The sequence below is a fragment of the Cavia porcellus genome, unplaced genomic scaffold (assembly GCF_034190915.1).
Source record: "Cavia porcellus strain 051 isolate PalLab524CR breed Dunkin Hartley unplaced genomic scaffold, mCavPor4.1 scaffold_15, whole genome shotgun sequence".
Classification (NCBI taxonomy): Eukaryota; Metazoa; Chordata; class Mammalia; order Rodentia; family Caviidae; genus Cavia; species Cavia porcellus.
The window spans coordinates 5893440-5917146 of NW_026947498.1; the positions used below are offsets into that span (position 1 = coordinate 5893440).

The following is a 23707-nucleotide window of genomic DNA, read 5'->3' on the forward strand; positions in this document are numbered from 1 at the left end:
GGAATAGAAGGAAAAAATTGAAACAAAGCTTTTGTAACCAAGGAGGGAAAGGGAGATTGGGCGGGGGGAGAGGAGGAATAAAGATACACTATGTACAGATTAGGCACAGATTTCCATGATGGATGTGATCATTATATGTATCTAAAGTGTACTAATAAAATCGATTAAAAGCAGAAAGGCCACAGGCCAGCCCTGGATGAGGTATTCAGACTTAACAGGCATTTCCTTGGGGTCATGCGACTTCAGACTGCACCCATTTGACAGACTCTACTGCAGTACCCAGAGCCCAGGCAGGAGAACTGGCTGCATCTTGGAACCTCCTTCACAGCTGGCAAATAGGTGTGACATGACAGTGACCCTGGGCACCTGAGGCAACAGGCTGGTGCAGGACCATCCGGGGAATGGCAGAGAGCCACCCAGGGACACAGGGTGTGAGACACGAGTGAGAGCACCCTGTGCGACTCATGGGAAGCTGTCGAGGCTATGGCTTGTCACTGACAGCCACGTGGGACTCTGTCTTCTGGAAAAATCTTTCCTCTGCAGAGTTCAGTTTGCGACCACGTGCTATGCGGTAACCTTGGCCTAATCACATGATTTCTTCCACAAATCGAATAATGGACAGCAATCCCCAGGGAGGTGACTTTTGAAGGTAATTGAACAGAGCCCCTACGGAAATCCACGAATCCACCTTCTCACGGCGGGAGGAATGTGTTAAAAGTGGTCATCAGAGCATTGCACGGAGGGGCTGGTCAGTTTGGCCATTGGCTACTAAGTTAGCTTTGCCGTATCTCTCTGAAGATGGAGATGAAGGACCACGATCTGCCTTAAAGAAAAGTCACACGCAAGAGTGAAAAAGGCCTGCCGAAAACCTGAATGGAAAACTTTTATAAGCATCTCACAACTTCATTTTGGGAACACACGGTGCCCGGGAACCATCAGCAGCTCACTCGTTAATAATGCAACTGACTTTTCTTTGTGTTAAAAATGTAACTTAAAAATATAATTTCATTTGTATTTTGTCTGCTACTTTTGATACTGGCTTTCTTTTCACATATCTGGTGGCTGCTGGTCATTTGCAGGTCTTCTTTTGAGAATGATGTTAGCATCTATCACCTGTTTTACATAGGTAATGTTGTGGTTTGTGACTTATAATAAAATGTTTGGTCTTCGTCTCTGCTCCTGGCACAGAACTGCTAAGTCCTTTGTAATTTTTTGAGCATCTAGGATGAGTCTTTTGCCCCATATTGGTTTTTGAGTCCACTTTGTGTCACAGAGCTTCTGATCTTTGGAATTTCCTTTTGTTCGAATGAGGAGACTGGCAGATACCTGGAGGGGAGCTGGTCTCTACAGGGACCACGGAACACTGTGAAGCTTGGAACTCTCAGGCCCGCCCACCCACCATGGCTGTAAGACTTTCATGCAACTCTGACTGTGGGCTTGGGCTTCCGGGTGGGTGACATGAACATATTAGGAGATGCTGTACCCAGTGCCACGGGCTCAGAAGCTCTGCACGTGGAGCCCTTCTAGAATTTGCCATTGCACCTCCTCTGGTGTTTATCTGTGTCCTTTCCAGTATTCTCTATAATGCACTGGTGCAAGTGAGAACTCTTCCTGAGTTTGTGAGCTATTATATCAAATTATCCAGCTTCAAAAGGGGGTTGAGGGCACCTCTAATTGAAAGCTGGCTGATTAGAAGTACAGGAGGCAAAGACTTTTGCTTGGCATTGTAAATGGGGTTTTGTGGAACTGAGCCCTTGACTTGTGAGAGCTGAAGCTAACTCCAGGCTGACAGGGTCAGAACTGAATGGAGCAGAATTTCGGGGCACCTCATGGATTGGAAAATTGGTGAGCTTAAGGAGAAACTCGCACATCTGGTGAGAAAGTGTTCGGTGAGTGGCTTTGCCACTGGGAATATTTCTTGTTCTTACTCATTTGCAAGAGCTTGTCCCCTGCTCTTGATATTAATGCTTTTTGTCAGAACATTCTGGAATGGAAACTGACAACTACCAACTACCATATCAACCAGTGGAATGTTCTGGAATGGATGCTGATATAATTACTGACTAGTGTACCAATTACTAGAAAGTTCTGGGAGGGAGGGTGACCTAACTTACAACCACTGTAGCAATCACTGGAATGTTCTGGAATGGAGGCTGACATAACTACCAACCATTGTACCAATCACATTGGCATGTACTGGCATATAATTACCAATTGCTAGACTATAAATAATCCTTGGCGGGCTCTGGGTTAGTTTGGGTTGACACATGATAATGCTCCATATTTACAGAGTCTGTTGTGATATCAGTCATGTCATAAATCAAGAAGTCTTGAGCAATTTTGTGAATGCTATAACAACACACACCTCAGGAAGATGATTATGGGGAGGTGGTTAAGCCAGAAAAGGGGAGCCCAGGGAAATGCCCAGGGAGATGGCATGAGCAAAACACTGAAAAACGTAGACAGACATCTCAAAAGGGTAAGATGCAATCCTGCAATAACACCATTAAGCAGCAGGACTGTTAGTATCCCTGAGGTGGAGGAGAAGGTCCTTGTCACGTGTCCTGGAAGAGCTGAACTCAGCTATTATGGGGTCTTTCTTCTCCCTGCAAAACTAGAAACAATGTAAGGTAACCTTATGGATTATAATAAAAAATGCCCAAGCTATGCCACTCTCACTGATGAAATCACACCATGGCCCCTCTCTTTAGCACTTAAGAGATAGATCTTCCTGACCAAAATTCCTCCTCCAGCCTTGTTTCCTGTAATGTGGACAGTCCCCCCCACTTCCTCTCAGAGCTGGGAGTGCTAAGTGAGGGGGGTCTGTGTGGTCCTAGAGAGCCCATATTCTAGCAGATGGCTGGCTGGAAAGGAAAACCAAAGGTGCCCACTGAACCTGGCCCCGGAGCTGAGAAGAACCGTCTCATTTTGTCATGGAGAACGGTGTGGCACACTCCGGATCCTTGTAGCACTATTCCCAATGGCCATGGCATGGAATAAGTCTAATTTTCCATTGATGCATGGATGGATAAAGGAAGTGAAGCACATATACAAGGGGAATTACTCAGAAGTTAAGAAAAGTGGAATCCTGTTTGTAGCAACTTGGATGGAGAACCTCGTGGTAAATGAAGCAACTGAGACACAGAGACAAGCACCTTATGTTCTTGCTCAGATTTAGAAGCTAAAGAAGTTGCTCTAATAGAAACAGAGAATACAGTGGTGGTTCCCGAGGCAGAGAGGGGGTAGTGGATATAAGATATATGCAGAGAAGAAAAGAGTTCTACTGTTCTATCGCACCGGGAAGGGCGTGGCTCTAGCTAACCATAATTTCTTACATATTTCACAGTGGCTGCAAGAAAGAATTATGAATGTTCCCAACTCAGGAAATAATGCTTGAACTGATAGATGTGCTTAGTACCCTAACTAGGTTAATTGGATCATTATACATTGTCTACAAGGATCAGAATATCACAACACACTCCATAAACGTGTAGCATCACCATGGGTCAACCCCAACAAAACCAGAAATGGGAGTGGGTGCCAGACAGATTGGTGCTGTACAGTGTAGTACTCACTGTAGTACAGTGTGGTTGTCATCAACCACATTGAGCATTTAGGGTACAGTGCTGGGCTGAGTCTCCAAGCTGGAGTTGCTAGGACTCGACCCTCCAGGGAAGTCATTGGCAGCGGGCCCTACAGAGATCAGCTCATGTCACCCACTTTGCCTCTGATGATGAGCTCTAGAAGACAGTTCTGGGGGGCAGAGGGAAGCCCTTTGGCCATGTGCGATGAGTCATGGGAAGGCGCAGTCCTGCAAGTGGCAATTTCATTCTTTGGAGAGGGTAAAAAAGCTTTGGGGCCATGTGGGAAGTCACATGAGCACACATATTTCAGCAGGTATCATGTGGGGGTGACCATGGCATGGGAGGCTGTGAGGGGCCCAGCAGCCCTGTAGTACAGCAAAGGAGGCTGTCTTGGGACACAGGTTCCTGCCTCCAGCCCCACATACAGCGACCCTGGAGAGCCTTGCTGGCCTCTGGAGGGACACAGCTCCAGTGTCGAGGGCAGGCCCAGAGTGGCACCAGCTTCCCACCCTGCTAACCATGATCACGGAGCACCCAGGGCCAGGGACCCAAGGCCAACCTTTTGGGGAGAATGACCCTGGCTTGTGCTAGGGGACCAAGGATAGAAGAGGCCCTCATGTTTGGGGATCGTGGGTTTGGTTCTTGACTTTCAATTTGAACATCTGCAGGGGTCATTCAGGGAGAAGTTACCAAGGACCAGGAAGGCTTGGACACTGTAGGTAGCTGAAGGAAACAACTCACAGTCCGGTGCCATCTGTGAGGCTGTGATTCCATGTCAGTGTAGGCTGCTGTGATAGCAAGCCATGCTAAAGGACCAAACTGTGACCTATGGTCATGCTGGATTTTCTCAGCTCTGCTAGTTGCTTGCAGGATCCCTGGACTGTGGGGTGGGACAAAGATGGTGGGGGTGGAAGGTGGGGTGACATTGAGTTTTGCTGGGCAGGGCCATGGGGGCAGGAGTGGGGCACCTCTGTGGCTAGAGCAGTGGACGTTGCTTGTGATGGGTCTCGGGGGAAGAAAGGATGTGACAGATGTTCCCAGGGGTGGGAGTTATGGAGTGGGAGGCCTGGGGCAGGGCCAGGTGCTGGCGAGGCTGGGAGAGGCTGCCTGTCATCCCACTGGGGAACTGGGACTGGTCCCTCTAGGAGCCCTTCCCTCAACTGCAGTGAGTTGGTGGTTTCGGTCTGTCCAGGTCCCGGGCCACAGATGCCCCCTTGCTGGGGGACTTCTTTGATCCTTCTTTTTAGGTCCTTGATCCTGATTTCTTCAGATCAAGAAGAATGGGTAAACTGAAATTCCAAATGCATCACATCCTGGCTGTGTAGCTCTGGACAAGTGATCTTTCTTTATGCCTCAATTTCCCTATCTGAAAATCTATCAAGGCCAGCTTCACAGCAGTGGGCAGTCTTGAACTGATTTCTTAAGCTTTCTGTGCTTCTGGCTCTCATCATAACACAGAGATAATAATTGTGTCATCCCAGAGGGTTGTGGTGAGGAATTATTGAGAAAATAAAATGGTCTGGAAGGCTCCTGACCCACACTAAGTGCTGCACAAAAAGCAATTTACTAATTTATTTTGCAACAAGGAAACAGAGGGGTTAAGTAACCTCCCCGAAGCTGCACAGAAGCCAAACAGCTAATAAACAGAGGTGCAGAGTGTTAGGGAGATCAGATCTCCTGGTGAAAGGGGAGGAGTGCCCACATTTCTCTACTGTATTTTCCTTGTGATGAGAAGGAGAGAGAATTCTACCACAAGCCTGAAATCCCCCTCAGGCTGTGACAGCCTCTACCAAATCAGCCCCTGGTCTCAGTGCAGAAACCACCAATTCAGGGTGGCTGGGTGGCATTAGCTGATGCCCATCAGCAAACGCTCTGGGACATGATGGCACTGTGGTTTCCACTCTTAGCTATGCCTATGGTTGGGCCCTTCCTCCATCAGAAGGAAGTCTTGTCGACCCTGTCCAGCTGTCCTTCTAGACGCCAGTGGCATTCTCTTTCCTCCTCAGCAAACCACACAATGCAAGGGTTAGAAAGAGGCCTTTCCCCTGCACTGGATGTTCCCCAGTGACATCCCGATTCCTCGATCCCTGGTAGCCCCTTTCAACAACCTCACATTTGTTGCTATATATAGCTGATTGCTTCCACGGGAACATGTGAGTGCGTGCGTGTGTGTGTGTGTGTGTGTGTGTGTGTGTGTGTGCACATGAGCGAGCTCCCAGGCCGGGGCAATTCTTTCCCTTGCTGTGAGGAGTACCAGCAAAGCTGCGGAACATCTCCATGGTAACGAGCTCTCAATCCATCAGGCTCCACAGCGTCCAACACATAATCTGCCAGGCGGGCAGGGCTTAATGAGGCAACTTAATGGAACACACGATGTGACATTTTGGAACACAATGCCCATTCCTCGGATTCCTAATTAGCTCCTGGCATCCAGATGAAAAAGAAATCTCATATTTCATGCCCTGGAGGCTTCACTGTGCTCCAGCTTTGATTGTGTGCAACTTTTGAGGAGCTCACCCCCATTCCCACCCATCCACCCCACCCTGTGTCACTAACTGTAGGTCTCTGTAGGAACCCAAAATTGGGCTGGTTTCAAATGGTTTCTCCCGGAGGATGGATACCCCTCCAACTCCCTGCCCCTTCACTTCCTTTCGTTGTCATGCATTTGTTTCTTGTTGTTTGGTCACAATGGCGTTTTTTTACTTCACTGAGAAAATGGAAGTGATCTCAAGGGAAATATTCCTGAGAGTTTTGGTTTTTCGTTGTTCCTTCCCATCTTTCACCCTCTTCTACCTTGTGTTTGGTAGCGAAGGATACTCAGGCTCTACACAATGTACATTCAATCTTTTTACATATCAGACAGGAACCAAGAGCGTCCTGAATCTTGCTAAGTGGAAAAAACTGTCAGAAATTAGATAAGTGGAATTTTCTAAAGCATCTTTGTTTTACTGAATATTCCAGCAGCACAGAGACTCCTGGATGACAATGATTCAGAGTAACAATTTGGTGGCATTTAGTACACTTTTAAGACCATGTAAACCCGTATCTGTTTGGGATGCCCCACTATTTCACTACCCCTGAAGGAAAGCCCTTGAGATGGTCATTACCCATCAGAAGGTAATTAATGTTACTTAATTTTACCACTACTGTACATTCCTGATACATAAGAAGGTGATTATTTTTAACTGAAATCTCCATCCATCATCCACTTAACCAGGCATTTGTGCCTACTGTATATTAGGGCTCATTTGCTCCTCTTTTCATCCAGAAAAATTTTCATCACATGGTGAATTCTACCCCATGTCTAGTCTGTCTTCTCTATTTTATCCAGCAAAATTGCAGACACAGAGCAGACACACAGTCAATGCGGAGCGATCGAATTTGACTGTAACAGGAAGGGATTTTATGTCGCCTAACAACTGTACCACTGAAAAGAGTTCTTCAGGCAGGCGCTAGTTTTCAGTAACCACAGATGTGATTTCCTGTCTCAGGCGATGTGAGGATTCACAGGCAGAGAGTCGACACACAGGAACTGTCACACCTGTTTGTTAAAATGCATGTGACACTGTTCCAAGAGAGACATGTGGACCCGAGCTGTGACTTGAACTCACGATTCCCACAGGAATCTTTGCATGGAGCTTTCTCTTTTTGGAGACAATTGTCACAGCCACCTAGATGCTCGTGGCGGATGACAAGTCCTCATTGTGAAAGTCTAGGAGATAAAGAGTGGTCTTCAGACAGCATTTCACAATATAAAGTGTGTCGTGGGTGACGGGCGCCCCTCTTTACAGATGAGGAGGTGGGGTGTGACTGGGGCTGTGCCTGAGTGACTGCTGGTGTCCCCCCAGCACCACACTGTGCCAGCCTCCCCAGGCCAGCCCCGGAGCTTCTGTCAGTTCTAGCCTCTTTTATGAAGGTGTGAGACCTACTTCCGCTCTCTGAGCAATAGTGCTCGAAGAGCCAGAGAATCGGGACATTCAGCATGTGACTTCCACGGCAGCGCAAAGTGTCGGCGTGGAATCAACATGCGAAGGAGTTCCTAAGGAAGATGGTAGCAAGATAGCAGAATAAGACTTTTCTAGCTCTTGTTCTTTCACAGAGACACTGCTTTGAGCAGCCACCCATGCATGAAGATGGCTTTGAGGGAGCTAAGGCAACCAGAGGAGCTCGGTACAAGAAAAGATCCTATCACGGGAGAGGAGTGGCTGGACTTGGGTCAGACAAGATCGATTTTAAGTCAGCAGCTGTGGCATTAGACAAAGAATGTTTGTATGATGAAAAAGAGTGCCAAATCATCAATGATATATCTGTGTGTCTGTCTACCTAATCTAACATCCAGGAACCTAAACATATAAAGTAAACGGGAACAGAATTTGAGAGAAATAGACAAAAATATTATTACAGAAGACTTCAATATCTCACATGCAGCAATAGGTAAACCATCCACATAGCAAAACAATAAGGCCATAACAGACTTGAACAACACTACAGACCAAGTAGACCTGAGACACACATAGGAATATCCACTTAGCAGCAATGTGACCCAGATTTTTCCTAAGGGTAAATAGAGCATTCACTAGGATCTATCCTATGTTAGTCACAAAGTAAGTTTTAACGAATTTCTAGGACAGAAATCATAAAGGATATCTTTTTCAACCACAGCAACCACTTCTAGAAAACTAGAAGTGGATAACAAGAAGAAAATTGGAAAACTCACAAATATGTGGAAATCAACTAACACCTTCCTGAGCAAGCAATGTGTCAAAGAGGAAATAAAAAAGAAATATAAAAATATCTCAAGACAAGACGTCTTCCTTGAAAATGGAAACACAACCTATTAAAAATTATGGGATATAGCCAAATCGGTGCTAGGAGGGAAGTTTATAGCAATAAATAACAATGTCAATCAAAAAATAGGATCTCCAACAACCTGACTCATACTTCAGAGAAGCAGGAAAAGAAGAACAAATCAAGCACAAACTCAGGACAAGGAAGGACAATAAAGCAGAGCAGAAGAAATGAAATGAAGACTAGGAAACAACAGAAAAGATCAATAAAACCAAGAGTTAGTTTCATGAAAAGATAAACAAAACTGACAAGCCTTTATCTATGTCAAGAAGAAGGAAGACTCAAACAAAACCAGAAATGAAAAAGGAGATGTTACAACTGATGCTGGGAACCTAGAGAAAATGGCAACATCTCTAGAAGCACACAGCCCACTAAGAATGAGTTATGAAGAAATAAGAAACTAGGGAGAGTGAGCCAGTCAATAATTGAACCCCTCTCAGCAAAGAAAAACCCAGGACCCATCTTCATTGGTGAATTCTATCCAATATTGTAGGAATAATTAATGTAATTTCTTCTCCAACTACTCCATTTACTCACAGTTTAATATTCAAAATATACAGGGATCCTAAATAACTCAATGGCAAGAAAAGAAACAACCTAACTTAAAAATGAGCAAAAGATCTGAATAGACATTTCTCAAGAGAAGACATAGAAACAACTAATAGGTGTATGGAAAAAAGTCCATCATCATTAGCAGTCAGGGAAACAGAAAATCACGGTAAGCTATTGATTTATACCCATGAGAACAGCTATTAAAAACAACAGCCAGGGTACAATGTCAACATTAAAAATCAGTATCTTTTCATTACACGAAGAATGCACTAGGTCAAAAAGGAGTCTGGAAAGCAATTCCATGTATAATAACAAAAGAAGAACCTTTAGGAATGAATACAAACAAGGGCATAAAAGATGTTTACAATGAAAATTATAGAATACTGAAGAAAGAAATTAAAGAAGACACCCAAAGATGGAAAGACCCACCATGTTCATGGATTGGCAGAACTAATATGGTGCAAATGGCTACAAAAAGCAAGGTACAGGTTCAATGCAATCTCTGCCAAAATTGACATTCTTCACAGAACTAGAATGACATTCTTCATGGAACTAGGAAAATTAACCCTAAAATTCATGTGGAAACACAAAAGACCCAGAACAGCTGAAGCAACCCTTTTGCTAAAGAGCAGCACAGGAAGCATCACAATACTTGATTTAAGTTATACTACAAAGTCATAGTAACAAAAACAGCATGGTATTGGCACAAAAATATACATGTGGATCAATGGGACAGAACAGAGTACATTAAAAAAATCCACAAATCTACACAGAGCCATCTGCTTCTTAACAAATGAGCCAAAAACATGGTGGAGGACAGACAGCTTTTAAAATCAGCACGCCTGGCTCCACTGGACCCTTTGTTTGATGTCATCAGATGCTCCTAGCTGAGGATGTGAAGTAAGCACCTATCACTTAAGGAAAAAACTCCTCAGTGTCAAGCAGAGAGCATTCTGGGCTTGGGTTTTGTGTCTGGAAGTCAGAAGTGTGGTTTCTTTTCCTTAATCCTGGGAGCCGCCAGGAATGCACTGGGGAATGAATGCCTTTCCTTCTGGGAGGCCTCGGATGGCACTGGGAAGGAGGTGTCCATGCAGCAAGCTAAAGGAGCTCTGGGGTTAGAGGCAGAGTCCTTGGCCATGGTGAAGGGCAAGGGTGAGCTGCTGTGCTATCCCTCAGAAGGAAGGTACAGAAGGTAACAAGCACCACAGATGCAAACCCCAACCACAGTGGAAATCACATTGATACACTGAGGAGTGAGCCACAGGATAGGCAAGCTCTTCACACTCAGCTACATTCCCTAAATTTTCTGAGACAAAATTTCCCATGCGGGCCTTCAACTTGCTGCAATCCTCCTGCCTCGGCCTCCTGAGTAGCTGGGAATACGGGTGTGTGCCACTGAGCCTAAATAACAATAATTTTTCAGTAGCAAGTTATAAAATTATAGAACCATGCCATAACCCTTCAATATTTAAGAGCACCCACTATAGTATATAAAATGATGGAATTCCACAATGCAAATATCCTTACAAAGGAGATGAGGACAGTAAGAAAGATGTGATGGAGGGAAAATAATAATGTTTTATTTTTGTGTCAAGTGCCTAATAGGGCACAAGGGCCACCCTAATTTTATATGTAATGTACATTAGCTTTCCGTAGATGAATACACATTTCAATGAGTCTATACTAGCTTTCAATGCACCTATTAGCTTATACCCATATGTATGTGTTTAATGCAATTATTCATACTTAGCTATAGACATAAATACAGACATTAGCTTGCTCAGGCACACCTATTAGCTTTATGTGCATTATCAAAACCCTGCCGGGAGCTTAAATATTTAGTTACAGAAACTCAGAGGCAAAAGGCTAGGTGATTCTCCCGCCCCTGCAGGATCAGAGGTGCTGAGCCAGTGGTGCATGGCCCTGAGGTCACCGGGACAGTGCGCCTCCCCCAGGAGGACTTTACCCTCCACAGGGTCAGTAGTGCTCTGCTGATGACACAGAAGCGGGGATGAGTGTTGTCCTGTGTCACAGAACAACTCCCCGAGCCAGTACTTAAACATCAGATGCTCCTTGCCCAATACCTTTGAGCCTGGAATTCAGTCTCCTGTGCCAATGACTAAATCAAAGCACCGCAGGAGAGTACACCCTAAATGCAGGTAGCATGTTTCCCCTCGCACAGCTGGAGAGCTGGTGCTTCCCTGCCTGCTCTCCCTTAGATGAGTTCCCAGAGACCAGGCCTCTGTCACCAGGAGGAAGATCCATGTTGGAGGAGCACAGCAGCCCCACACGAGGTGTAAGTGGGTGAGATGAGAATCCCCTTCACTGGGAACAGAATGAGGGAAAGACAGTAAAAGAACAACTCTTGGCCAGGTATGTGGCCAGGTATGCGGCCAGGTGTGCCAGGGCTGGGTGGTGCTGGGGCCCCTGGCCACAGCCAGCGCCTCCTTCCCCTCTGCTGTGCTCTGGGGAGCTGGAGTGTGTGGAAGGCAGTGCTGGCTGTGGCCTGGCCATCTGGCTGTGGCCTGGCCATCTGGCTGGTCTGTCCAGTCTCGGTGTGGTATCTCAGGTGCTGGCCTGCTAAGTGTGCCCTGCTCCTGGGGCAGTGGCCATGTGGCTCTTGCCTAGGTCTTTCTCCAGGCCACCCACAGCTCCGGAAGTCTCTTTCCTATGGATATTTGTTTGCAGATCCTGCCTCTGCTCTGAGGAAAGTTTGGCTCTCCAGTTGCCTTCTGGCCTTCAAACCTGTTGTTCCCAGATGCTGATGTGGAGGCCCAGAGGGAGGATGGGAGGGGGTGGTAGGTGGTGGAGGGTGGAGCTGCTCTGGGCCAGGCGGCAGCTTGTGGGAGGGGGGAGGGAAGGAGAGAGACAGACAGCCCTGGGCGGTGGTGGGTGGGAGGCGGGAGGGTTAGGGGAGAGTGTGAGAGGGAGTTTCAGATGCATTTGTTGTTTTTCCTTTGGGCTGAAGCAAAGGCAGGTGGGGCAGGGCGTGTCCCATCCCTTTGGGCGCTGGGACCCAGCTTTGAGAGGTGATGCAGGCTTGGGTTTGGAATGGGAGCTGGAGCTGCTGGTGACACCTGGGCAGCCCCGTTGGTTGATAAGAGATCCGCCAAGCTGGAAGGACAGCCACCGTTGAGGGACCAGGGCAGGCAGGAGGCCAGAGGGGCAGATTTCTGGAGCTGGTGGCCCCAACAGATGGTGGTGGCAGCCAGGGTCCCTCTTATTTGCCAAGCTAGGCAGGCAGCACTGTGACTCAGGCCCTGAGCAGCAGTTTCATCTGTGATCACCTTCCTGAGGGATGCAAGACCCAGCAAAGTCCCAGCCATGCTGAAGGGGAGAGGGGGCACTGGGGTGAAGTACTACAGGGAGGCTTTGCTCATGATGCCAGGGCTCCCCCGCCCCTGGAGCGGGTGAGGACGTGGACAGGATGTGGCTGCCCCCGGGGAAGCTGGGTTTTGCAAACACAATGGCTCTGAATGGTGACATGAGTGAGGACTTTTATTATCAAGGAAGTAATTGGCCAGGTCCTAAAAACCGCTGCTTTGGAAAAAATGATAGTCATTCCAGCTTCCAGGAGAAAATGACAACTGTTTTGGAACCAGCCTCCTCTACCACCCACACTTCCACTCTCCGAATCTGCCAGCCCAGAGGCGCTGGTGGTATTTCCAGTGCTGTTCTTGAATGTGATCACATTGGAAAAATTCCTTAATCTTGCAGAGTCTCAACTGTGTCATCCATAAAATAGAAATGCCGATGGCTTTGCTGTCTCTCCAGCTCAGGTGGGCGAGCAGAGGGACTTTCCTGGGGGCTGCTGGGAGTGGTTTGGGTTGACCCTTCCAGAATTCCCCCTGGAGCCACTAGAGCATGGAATACTGGGGCAAGATGCTAACAGAGACCACAGCCCCAGGAGGGCAGGCAGGTCGCCTCCATTACTGTGGAAGAAGAAAGATCTGTGTCTGCATAGTCATCTTGCTTCCTCCCATTTTCATCCACAGCAATGATTCTCAGCCTTTGAAATTTAGTAGTGGCTGAAGAGTTTTGGTTGTCACACCTGGGGGAAGGAGGGTGCTCCTGGCACTTCAGGAGTTGAGGTCAAGAGCACTGGTATACACACAACAACCCATCGCCACCCCATGAGACCAACAGTAAGCATTTCCCACGCCTGAATTTTCTGAGTGCCCACGAGAGATGGGGGCATCAAAGACTTGCGTTGCTGACATCAGAAACAGGGGGTCAGCACAGCCACCAAGTCACAGGAGGAGCGGAAATGAGTTTGAGAACAGAGGGGAAGCCCCTTTTCCTTTGCATGGAGACCAGCAATCAGCCCATTTGCTTTGCTGTTTAGCAAGCCTGTGTATTCTACCATGAGGCTCTTTAGCCACTGGTCGACTCGGCAGCTATCGAGAGGGGAAACTGCTGGGGTGGAGAACTGGCTCTGTGGTGGAGGACCAGCAGGAGACAGGAAGCACGGGAGCACTGAAGCCCCTCCTTGGTGGGAGGGGAAGGGTGGATGCTGGGTGGGAAGCCACCCAGAGGGGGACAGCTCAGATGCCGGCCTGAACAAGGGTGGGAGTCCATTTCAGCCCGGTGTCTCATTCTGGACAAAACGCCTGTGATCTTGACCAGGAAGCACTTTATCCTTGAATTTGAAATGTTTTTTGGTAGAGAAAATCATGATCATAATGGAATAAAAAAATACCTTTTCAGAGGAGTAAAGGCAAGGAAGAAGCTGCTAGTTCAATTTGCTTTTGCTCAAAGAATTCTTTTCTCTCTGCAAGTGGGGCTAACATGAGGTATTGCATGAAGACTGAATTCCTGGGATTGGAAAGCATAAATAAGATTCTGCCTCCGTCTGACCTGGTCTCTCCCAGCATGCACTCTGTCCCTCTGGATCCTGCAAGTGACACAGGAATGAATACACGGAAAAGAGCTAGTTAGGATCCTTGGAGCTCCTAGTGAGGACAGTGGATCCCATCTGGCGAGTGTGAGCAGATGGGGCGTGTGGAGGCGTATTATCCAGCTCTGGATCACGGGAGGATGAGAACCAGACTGCATGCTGGGCTCCAGGACTGAGTTCCAGATGCATGCACTATGGAACTGCTTGGAAGGGAAGGGCCACGGCTGCAGGTAGCTGTGCTGGCAAGTCCAAAACCAGACCATACCTGCCGGGGGGCTCACCTGTAGGACAGGCCCATTACGGCAGCTGCACCCACACTGGACCCTAGCCATGAGGTATCAGAATTGGGGACCTGTCCAAAGGGAGCCTTGGAAAGACACTGAGTCAAGCACAGTGACACATGTCCAATACGGGAGGGAAGGCAAAGGAGAAGAGGACAGGAGGGCAAGAGTCAGGGTTTATGTCTCAATGCCCCACCCCCCATAGCCTCATGCGCTTGTAGGTGGGGCTTTGGGTGGGAGGGCTGGATCATGGGTGCATAATACTTACAGATGGGTTAGTCCACTCATGAGCTCATAGCTAAGTTAGGTGTTGGGAGGTGGAGCCTCAGAGCCACCAGGATGCCCTGCTTTGGAGCCAGCAGATCGTGGACCGAAACCTCTACAAAGTATCAGCCAAAAGAAACCTTTTGTCCCTTCACTGTGGCTGTCGGGTGTTGTGACAATGAGGACACACAGTGGAAGGCCCACTGCCCCAGAGCTGAGGTGGATGGGCCCCTGGGGCTGGAAGGGGACTGAAACTGTTCCTAAGGGACACTCAGCCCTGACAGGTAGCCGCAGCAGTGCGGCCCAGGCTGCTATCATGGCAGAGCTCATGTGGACACTGACCGTAAGTGACCACACAGAAGTGATGACTGACGGCGTGTAGTGGCAGGAACTGAGTGGTTGAGAGGAATAAGCTTGACTTTGGGTTGTGACCTCTGAGATGAGGCTACGAGTCCCTGGGTGACATGAGCCTGGGGGAGCATTTCAGTATTTAAAGTTGCACTGCAAGGAAGAAACCACCATATGGTGCCCTGTGACCGCTTGTCTGTGTGCCTCATGTAGCCTGCAGACTCACGCCCGCCCCCTTGTACTGGAGTGTGGATTCTTTCCCCAAAGTCCTGCATTTCTAGGCCTGGATGCCTTGGCCTCTCCTCTAGGTCCAAGGCATGGTCCTTTCTTTTCCTCTGCCACCTTCTGCTGGTCATCACGGCTCTAGTGCATTTTAGGTCCACCCTCGTGTAGCCTGCAGAGCCACTTAGCTCGCTGCTTCACCACCTCCTGGCTGCGTCTCTCCGTGTTTGCCCTCCCTACACTCAACTACGTGAGGCACAAATGGAATCACTGTAAAGTACAGCTCCACTGAAAACCCCAGCTGCACACAGGCCTTTTACGATCCGCCCTTCCTGTCTGCCAGTCTCCGGCAGTGTGTGCTTTGCCTTCCCTGGGAAGCCCTGTTTCCATTTTCCTCTTCCTTCATGTGTGAGGTCCTGGCACTCACACTCCTGTGGCTGCCTGTGGAACTGCTTGTCTCTTGGTGTGTTTGGGTGCAGGAGTAAGCAGGGGTCTGAGAAAGGAAGGCCTTGCAGGCCCGTACCTGCCAGCTGCAGGAAGAAGTCAGGTGGCCTGTGCAGCGTATCCTTGGGCTTTAGTCCCCTGCCTCTTTAAGCCCACATCTGCCCCCATGCATGAAGGAGCCCCATTTTTGCAAAGCCTTAACACAAGGCCAGAGTTAGACCAGCGGCTCCATAAGAGAGGGAGTAAATGATTAAAAACCATTTTGCTGTAATAGAGCTAATTTAATGTGTGATGATTGTAATTGGTTCCCTCTCTTCATTTCATTTGACTCAAGAAAAGTTCAGATCTGTGCTAAATTTGAGCTGCTTCTTTAATCACCGGAGGAATTCCCTCTACTTTAAAGCAGAGAGTCAGGACCGCGCAACACCTCACAGAGCAGCTCTGGGACTGTGGGAGGTGAGGAGCCTCTGTCTCCTCCTCTCAGAGGCTGGGTAAGGATTCAGTGCCTCGAGTTGCCCAGAATAAGGCTGCCACTCTGCTGTTTACCCAGAAACCATGCTGAGTAGCTCTGCTCTTTCCCAGGTGACGTGTTACAGTTGTGGCATCCAGGCGGCCAGGCTGGAGGGGGTGGCCGGGGTGGAATGAGTCATGTATGTGGTCCAGGGATGTTCAGGCAGGAAGAGCACAAGACTGGGGCACACGTGCCCAGGATAGTCTGGCAGGGCAGAGGCAGATGGCAGCAGGAAGTCAGCTCCTCCTGCCCGCAGAATCAAAGGGCGCCCAAGAAAGTAGGGTGTCCCTAGCGATGCAGCAGTCTGCTACCTACAGGCAACTGACTCGCCGAAGGTGAGAGAGTCTAGGCCAGGAGAAGGGGCCCTGCTGCCTGGAGAAGGGACTGGCGCCAACTTCCCTACCTATCCCCGCTGTAGCTCAGTCCTCACCCACAGGACTGGATAGGTGGCTGTGAAGAAGTCCAGACTGTGGAGAAACCATGGGGCTCTGTCTATGCATTTCCAGGAGCTCCTAGGGCACCAGCAGGGAGCGGCCAGGGAGCGGATCACATGAGGAATTTCCACGCCTGGCGTGATGGCGTATGTAATCCCAGTACCCAGGAGCGAGGCAAGAAGATCACAGGTTGAGCCTAACCTGGGCAAGTTAGTCACTTGGCAAGGCTTTGAAAAATTAAAGAATGGCTGGGTTCAATCCTCAGTACTCAAAAAACAAAACAAAACAAAACAAAACAAAACAAAACAAAACAAAACAAAAAAAAGCCTGCAAAGCCTACCGACCGTGCTTCCAGAGCCTCTGGCCTCTTGCATGTCTCTGAACAACTCTGGTTTGTTGCTATTTGGCTTTGATTCCAGGGCTCAGGACACCCATCCCACCCTGATGATGGCAGAGGCCAGGTCCCTGCATGCCTGCTTAGAGGCAGGGCTGCAGCCTCCCCGGGGCACCGGCTCTCCCTGGGGTTGCAGCAGGAGGGTGGGGTGGCAAAGCATGGGTTTACCCCAGGGCAAGCTCAGAGTGATCACCCCAGTGAGGGTCTTCTGGTGCCCCCTCTGAACAGGGCCTCTGGTGGTCCGAATAGAGAATATCCGTTTCAAAGATGCAGAAGGACTGAACTGTCAAAGCGCAGCCAGCATGAAAGCAAGGTGCTGGCTTCACACTGGATAACGGCCCCGTGCTTTCTCTCCTTTTTGCTTCCCTGCTTTGCCTCTTGTGATTCTTTGCTCTCCTTAAAAGATTCTTTTGTAGGTTTTTTACATATACATTTTTTCTTATGTGTCTTTTGTTTCCATCTTCCTCCATATCTTCCTATTTTTTCCTCTTTATCAAGCCCCTCTTCATTTGAATAATGGGGATAAACTGTTTTAAAGGATTATTTTTATAAAGAAAGTTGCTTGCAATCAGACATTTAAAAATAGGTTATTATTTTTACGTCTCCTGCTTTCCCTGTACGAAAATGAATGGCCGTTCATTTTTGTTTTCTTGGTGTGGTTGATTAACGCACAGGACAAGGATACTTCTCGTCCCTGCTCTAGAAAACAAAGCCGTGGTATTTGCTTAGCTGTTGATAGCTTTTAGACAAACATGGTGGCATCAGAAGAATCACTACCAGTTCTGGAGATGTTCTGGAAACCAGATGGCTTCTGCTTGGCAGTTTCTCAGGCAAAGTGTTTACTGGCTCTGGAAACCTATTCAGAGCACTCTGTCCTGGGTCTCTGTGGTTCTTTTTATGTCCTTTTTCTGTGGTGCCTGCGGATTTGATGTTCCCATCAGTTTTATGGGGTGGTAATTTTATGTTCAGTCTTTGCTCAGCTTACTGATAGAAGCTCCTTACATAATTATGTACTTATTTCCAGAAAGATTTCCTAGGTGGACTAAATACTAACTATGTAATCCCATGTTTCATTACTCATGAATTAAATTTTAACAACATGTTTATTAGTGCTGACCACAAGGTTTGTGTTTCATAGCACCTAGAAGAACCATTGCACATGTAGTATGTTTCATGATGTCCTGCACCTTCATGAGAATCACTGAACAGGTATTTTGAGTATGAACCCAAGGTCTGTTCTTAAGCTTTATATTTCCTTACACACTGGATATATCTATGTGGTATTTCCCTCAAAAGCAAAGCAATTCAGAAGAATAGCTGTACCTTTTCACCTACTCAGAGATTTGGAATTAAATTTTGACCAAGTTCTCCTAAGAAAGTGGGTTCAGAGACCAAAATCATTAGAATGATTAGAGACAAAGCCAAATCTAAAACCAACAAAGCGGTCCTGAAGTGAGGAGCTCTTATGAAAGTGCATCTGGAATCCAAATTTCAGTATAGGTCAAAAAATTAAAATGCGTTTTTCAGAAATATTGGCCAGTACAGTGCCTGTAAGGTCTTACAGTTCAGCTAGGTGAGTCCAGAAATAGTGTTCCCTGCAGTAGAATATCAACCACTAACAGAAGCTCTGTAATTTTTAATCTCACAACCTGTGTGCAACATCACCTGGTTTCATTCACCCCTACATTCGAGACTACACTCACAGACAGTGACGCCAGGCTCTAAACCATTGATCTTTTCAGCATTCAGAGAACCCTTTGTGCTGGTCATTCAGACTCAGAGAATAGAATGAAATCCGTCCTCGTGCCATGGATTGTGAATGAGTGGGCACTGTCCGTGGCTCTGCTCTCTATTGTGACAATACAGACTTTCAAGATTTGTGGTTTTCCTGGGAACCTTATTATTCCAGGCCATGTTTGACAAGAGTGCACGGTATGTGACTTTGAGATTTCTTTTTTCACACACAATGACCCAGTTTTACACTGGGCCACAGTGGCTCCTGGCTTGGAGCTCTTCAAACCTAGTAGTAAATCCTTTTGAAATATCTCAGTCTATAAGACGAGAGGTAGAAGAGGGAGAAGGAGAGAGAGAGAGAGAGAGAGAGAGAGAGAGAGAGAGAGAGAGAGAGAGAGAGAGAGAGAGGAGAGAGAGAGAGAGAGAAAGAGAGAGAGAGAGAGAGAGAGAGAGAGAGGAGATGATAGAATGGTAAAGGTAGAAGACAGGCGTTTCAGTAACTACTGTGGGGTGTTTCTCAGTACCGAATATGGGGTGTTCCTTGCCTTGTCTTTCTGTGTCATTGTTTACATGGTGAAATTAGCATGCAGTCAGGACTTATGTGAATTTAGAGGCTTGGGGTCAGGGATTAGAGGAATGCAACGTAAAGAAAATTTACAATTCCCTTACCTGGGGGAGAGGCAGGATTTGGGGATGAAGATTCATGGACCATAGAAAGTCTCATATTTAATAACCCTATGACTTGGGGAGTAATGGGAGAAGGCAGGTGCACCATTAAATGTGGGCAAGATTAATGGTTAGTTCTAAGAGCCAGATTGAGCAAAGGTACTCATAGCCCAGAGATGCTGCAGGGGAGTTTATGAATCCCTCATAACTTTCCACGTGAAATCCATCACCAGGTGCAATGTGCGTTTTCAAAGGAAAGGATCTGAATTGTTGGCTTTTCCATATCTGCACAGTCTCTAATGTTTAAACTTCAATGGAGGAAATTACATTTCTCATTTGCTGTATGACTTATTACAATTAATTCCCCTTTCTTCTTAAAATGCTTTGTGTATCCTGTATAGTTAGCTTAAGAGCTTAGGGCATTGTAACACTGATATACTGAAAACCTAAATCATTATAAGCCCTCACATCTGGAGCGCTCCATTTTTTAATAATTCTGTTTGAAAGTTCTGAAACACCACCTGGATGGTTTTAACAATTTTTCACCATACTTTTCTGTCTTTAGATCACAAAGTCCATGGAATAACATACATAAAGTTTAACAACTTGGGCTAAACTTCCTAAAGTTTGGGTGCAAATTATTGTGGTTCCCGAGCCCCCATGCAGCATTAAAATACAACCTATTTCATTCATTAGCTCTTAAATTTGAGTAACAATTTTAGCACATTTGTCTTTGCATAGGGACATCATTTTTGTACAGTGCTGTTATTTTTCTATTGAAAACCAAACATAACTAACAAATGCCAGGTTACTCACTCATAGATTCCGTCAACTTGGCCATTGTTGTTGGTTCTTCTTTGTGCTTTTCCTAGAAGTGAGAAGAAAAGGCATTTTTAAAAATGTAAGACCTGTCTTAGGCATGATTTGGTGGAATGGGTTGATGGCTATGGCTCTCTTCTTTTCACAGGTCAGAATTTGGTCACCAATGGTTGGATGAATAAAAGTATTCACATCAAAGCTAAAGGATCAGGCAGTCACTGGAAAGAGATTTTTAGGGCATTAAAAAATGTCCCATTGCTTTGGCAGTGAGCTCCTCTCACTCTGATCTTGGATATATATATAATTGGTGACGCACGACGGGTTTCTTTGACACTGGATTTTTGACATCCATATGCCAAATTTCTACTTTGTGTTTTCCCTATAGAAGTTTTTTGGGGGGTATTTTTGGGGCTGATATTTTTGTACTCATTTTGGTTTCCAAAAAACTGAACAGGTTTCACATATCTTTCTTTGTCTTACATTTTTGGGTCCTTTTGGAGTTCTTTGAAGATCATCACTTTTGATGGAATGATAACCTTATCTATTTTGGGCTGAAGCCATCTTATTTCATACAGGATACAGGTAATAATCCCACTGAGTTTGAGAGAATCTGTCCTAATTAAAACTGACTTTGAAGCTCATGGTGATCTTTACTGAAAAGCTCCCTTTAATTTCTTCAAAGTTCCCTGAGTTTCCTTAATTTCTTTGAGTTCTTAACATGAATAGCAACTAAATACTGTTATTATTTTACTTCTTTTACAACCTTTTTTTCTGATGGTGAAATAAATACCTGCTCATTAGCTAAAAACTTGTGCACGAGGCTGAGGGAAATGACGATGAACTCGAGGCCGGCCTGGTCCCTTTAGCAAGACCTTGTCTCTAAACAAAACATAAAGAGGGCTGGGGATGTAGCTCAGAGGTAGAGCACCTGCCAGCATGCACAAGCCCCTGAGTTCACTTCCTCATATTGCAAAGCAAACCACACAACAAACAAACACCAAAACAAAACAAAATCTCGGAAAACACTGAAAAATTGTGTCTACTTACACAGTTTTCTCACAATGGTTTTCTATACGTGTGGCTACTTTAAGATATGGAAATACAATTCCTTTTTCATACATGTAAATATCTTTCCTATGCATACTTGATGCTGTAAGCCGATCGCTTTTGTGTTTAACAGCAAACATGTACCTTTCCGTGCCAGGAAAGGTAGAGCAATGATCACTTTGGCATTCACCATGGTTCTAGCACAGTCTCCTCGCCAGAACATTCCCATTTAATTTATTTACAATACTTTATTCCCTTCCCACTTACTTCACTTACATTATTTACTCTTGTAACACATTATAATGAACATCCTCCAACTCACAGCCTTGTGCCCTTCCTCATCCTGTTAGGTACTGAAGATAAATCCTAAAGTTTGTTATGACTTGGTCAAAAGCATGAATATTGAAACTTGTGAGACATATTACCCCATGTAAATAACAGTGTGTGTTATCATTTGGGTGAAAATGTCCACTACAGGTCTCATGCGTTCAGAAGTGGAGATTTTCAAAGATGAGTGGATCATGGGGATACTAAACTCACCAGGAGTTTGGTCCCATGGATGGGTTCAGAGCTGGGTGGGGCCTGGACGGAGGTGTGCCTCACTGGGGGTCTGGCCTGGAAGGGTGTATTCTTGTCCCCTGCCCCTTCCTCTTTCTTTCTCTGCTTCTTGGTTGCCATGGGGTAAGCAGTTTTCCTCTGCCAGGCCTTTCTGCCATGCTGTTCCTACTGTGGAGCCAACCACGACTGAACTTCTGACTGTAAGCAAAAACAAATTCTTCCTCTTTTAAACTGTGTCTTTTAGGTGTCCGTCTTAGCAGTGGAAGGTGGCAGGTGCAGTATATGACACTGTTCTTTTCCTTAGATTCTTGCTAACTTACCTATCAATTCAAGCCCCTCATCCCCATGCCAGTGTTTGACAAGTTGATACGCACGGGTTGGCACCTGGTTATTTATATTGATTTTTCTCTCTTTCTGATCATTTACTTATTAACAAGTATAGTATTCTTGATCCTTCTATTTTAACTCTTAGTTTCTTGTTGCCTTGAGGTAAACATCTAATTAACTAATTAATTATTAATACTGGGGATTGGACCCGAGGCTCTTGCACTAAACAATATCCCTAGCCTTTTAAAAATGTTTTATTCTGACACAAGGTTTTGTGAAGTCACTAAGTTGTCCAGGCTGAGCTTGGACTTGCCATCCTCCTGCCTCAGCCTCTCAGGGTTTGCATTCTGAGAAGCTCAGGGTGGCATTTATATTTCCTGTGGCCCCCAGAAAACTGCTGAGCACACTCGCACCTGAGTTGGGGGTCACGGCAGACAGTTGGTGAAATCTTTATCCATCCTCAGCGCGGCACTGTCCCCACCACTGAGCCTCCTGTCTTCAGGATTTTCTCAAGCTGATATTCACAGAGGTGAGATCAAGACACTGCCTGGGATTTCAACTAGTGACTGCCCCTGAGAAGAGACGCAGCAAAGGAACCGCCGTTCACCGAGCTGCCTGCTGGGACCTTTAGCCATGATATTTACTTAGCTTCACACCGTGTATGCCGCGATGCTGAGAAACAGAATGGCCTGCTGTCATGTCACAGAGACAAATGGGTTGGCAGACAGGAACTGTGACAGGGACACTGGACACACAAACCTGCGCATGAGGCCAGCGGGCCGTGGGGGCTTGTGACAATTCAGGCCTGAGAGCAAGAACTTGCCCTTGACCCGTAAGAGCCTGGTCTGCCTGCTTTGCTCCATTATTGACTCTGGGCTTCACCTTTTCACCTGCTCTGCTGTTCTGGCCCCTGGAGTGGTGTCCTGGTCCTGGTTCTAGCCTGTGACTTACTCCTCTGTCCTCATTCAGGACATGAACCTCCACAGCTTGGTCCTCCTCTGATGACTCCAGGGGTGAGGCCCCTTCCAATACCATAGACGCCAGCCAGACTCCAGGCTTTCTGTCCTCAAAGAGCCCCGCTTTGTGACCCCTGGACCCTGAGACATTTGACCTGTGTTGCTGGTGGGTGACCCTCGTGGTCATTTTCACCTTGGTGTGCCAGGATAGCTCAGTCCTAGCAACATGGAGACCCGCCTGCAAGCATTTTACTCCTCCCTGGAGTTAAATGGAAACCCCTGACATCGAGGGGTGGGGGAAGGTCCCTTGAAACCCCTAAATTTAGCTCTCTCCCTGAACGGTCCATATCATAATTTACGGAGGAAATCATGGCATGTGTTCTCAGGTAAGTAGCCGCTCCTCCTTCCTATTGAATGTCTTTGAACACCATCTGTCCTTCCTTCATTGTCAGGAAGGGGCCATTCACAGTGTGGACACTGGGGAGGCATTTACACGCCATTCCCGGTCGTGAACTAATTGGCTTCTCTATCCTGACTCTCAGCGTTTCCTTTGTAGTAAGCTTCTTGGTTGCTGAATGACACTGCTGGACGGGGTTCAGGGCTACAGCATGGTGAAATGGAACAGATTCTGTAAGCCAGGATCACATCCAACCCTCAGTGAGACTGTGGGCACGTGAGCCCAGGGCAGAGCGTGGCACTCCCAGGAGGGGTTCCGTGGAGCCTCCGTTCCCTCTCACCCTGAGTCCTGATGCCGAGCCCCAGCTGCTGCTCTGGTTAGCATCGCCTCCCTTTGCCTGGGGCTGTGAGCTCCTATGCTTTGT

General features: G+C 46.9%; 1 protein-coding gene across 1 annotated transcript in view; it reads right to left on the reverse strand.

The window, feature by feature from the left end:
• Positions 1-23707, reverse strand: part of Kcnj6 (potassium inwardly rectifying channel subfamily J member 6) — a 240036-nt gene that overhangs the window by 148969 nt on the left and 67360 nt on the right. Inside the window, exon 2 of the mRNA XM_003463932.5 lies at positions 19996-20047. Coding sequence (XP_003463980.4) covers positions 19996-20020 — 25 coding nt within the window. The 5' untranslated portion in view covers positions 20021-20047. The remainder of the gene's footprint in view (positions 1-19995; positions 20048-23707) is intronic.